This window comes from Sinocyclocheilus grahami, unplaced genomic scaffold (genome assembly GCF_001515645.1).
Source record: "Sinocyclocheilus grahami isolate Dianchi unplaced genomic scaffold, SAMN03320097.WGS_v1.1 scaffold603.1, whole genome shotgun sequence".
NCBI classification, from domain to species: Eukaryota; Metazoa; Chordata; class Actinopteri; order Cypriniformes; family Cyprinidae; genus Sinocyclocheilus; species Sinocyclocheilus grahami.
The window spans coordinates 111,526-112,663 of record NW_015505782.1 but is presented as its reverse complement, the minus strand read 5'-3'; the positions used below and the strand labels follow the sequence as shown (position 1 = coordinate 112,663).

Here is a 1,138-nt window from a genome sequence, read left to right as displayed (position 1 = left end):
CAAAACAACAGCAAACAGCTCGAGCTCTCTGCCAGATCTTCCATCACACACACACATTACAATGACTGTCATTAACTAAAGAAATATTAATACATCATATTACGCTTAACCAATCAATAGTTTAAAAATGTAATCTTGTGGAGAAAAAGTACATAGTATATTTATTATATTTATTTGTGTCTAATTAATCATGTAATATAAAATATTTTAATATAAATGACAAAACTGTATCTAGAGTTATATCTAAAACTTATAATAACTTTCAGTGATATTATATTATTATGTAGAACCATCATGTTATGAAGAAAAATGTATGCTGTATATTTATTTATTAATGTTTATATTAAATATTACTTAACTTAATATATAGTATAAAATAATATTTTAATATATTGTTTCCTAAAATTATTAAATCAAAAATGTGCATGATAATAATTTTCATTGATATAAACATTATTACATCATATTATGATATGATGATCATATGAGCTTGTGCATCACATTGATTTAATTTTTATGCTAAAAGTACATCGTATATGTATTAAATGTATTAGTGTTTATATTAAATGTTTAATGCCAATCAAAATAATATTTTAATTTACAAATGAAGGTCATGTTATTTTTGTTAAATTATTTTAATGTAATATTTAATATTAATTATTTAATAATTTTATATAAATTATGCATCATGTTTTTTTATCTTATACCTATAAGTATTATATATATATACAATTTTAATGTATTAACTAAGTATATCTTAAAATATTATATATACAATTTATAATATATAAATTTTATCCCAAAAATTAAATTCTAAATTATAGATGGAATTTTGCATGATATTCTTTCATTTTTTTATGTGTTTTTATTATTATAACACAGCAGCTCAAATGTGTGAATGTTTCTGTTTGCAGGTGAAGAATGACTACATGCTGGAGATTGCGGATCAGGTGGAGCAGGAGATGGCGCTGAAGCTGGGGTGTCTTGAGATCAGGTGCGCTCATCGTTCATCGTCCCGTCAGACTGTGAGACGATCGTGCTGATTTCTGCTGTTCTCTTTTCCAGGAGATTCTACAGAGAGATGAGAGGAAACGCTCTGGATAAAAAATCCAACTATGAACTGCTAGAGTAAGTATTC

At 25.2% G+C, this 1,138-nt stretch overlaps 1 protein-coding gene across 7 annotated transcripts in view; it reads left to right on the top strand.

Moving 5' to 3' along the window:
• LOC107557456 (focal adhesion kinase 1-like) overlaps window positions 1-1,138 on the top strand; it is a 69,357-nt gene that overhangs the window by 12,981 nt on the left and 55,238 nt on the right. Inside the window, exons 3-4 of one of the 7 annotated variants that reach the window (XM_016240878.1) lie at window positions 915-994; window positions 1,066-1,128. The exons of the other annotated variants lie outside the window; for them this stretch is intronic. Coding sequence (XP_016096364.1) covers window positions 915-994; window positions 1,066-1,128 — 143 coding nt within the window. The remainder of the gene's footprint in view (window positions 1-914; window positions 995-1,065; window positions 1,129-1,138) is intronic. 7 annotated transcript variants of the gene reach the window in all.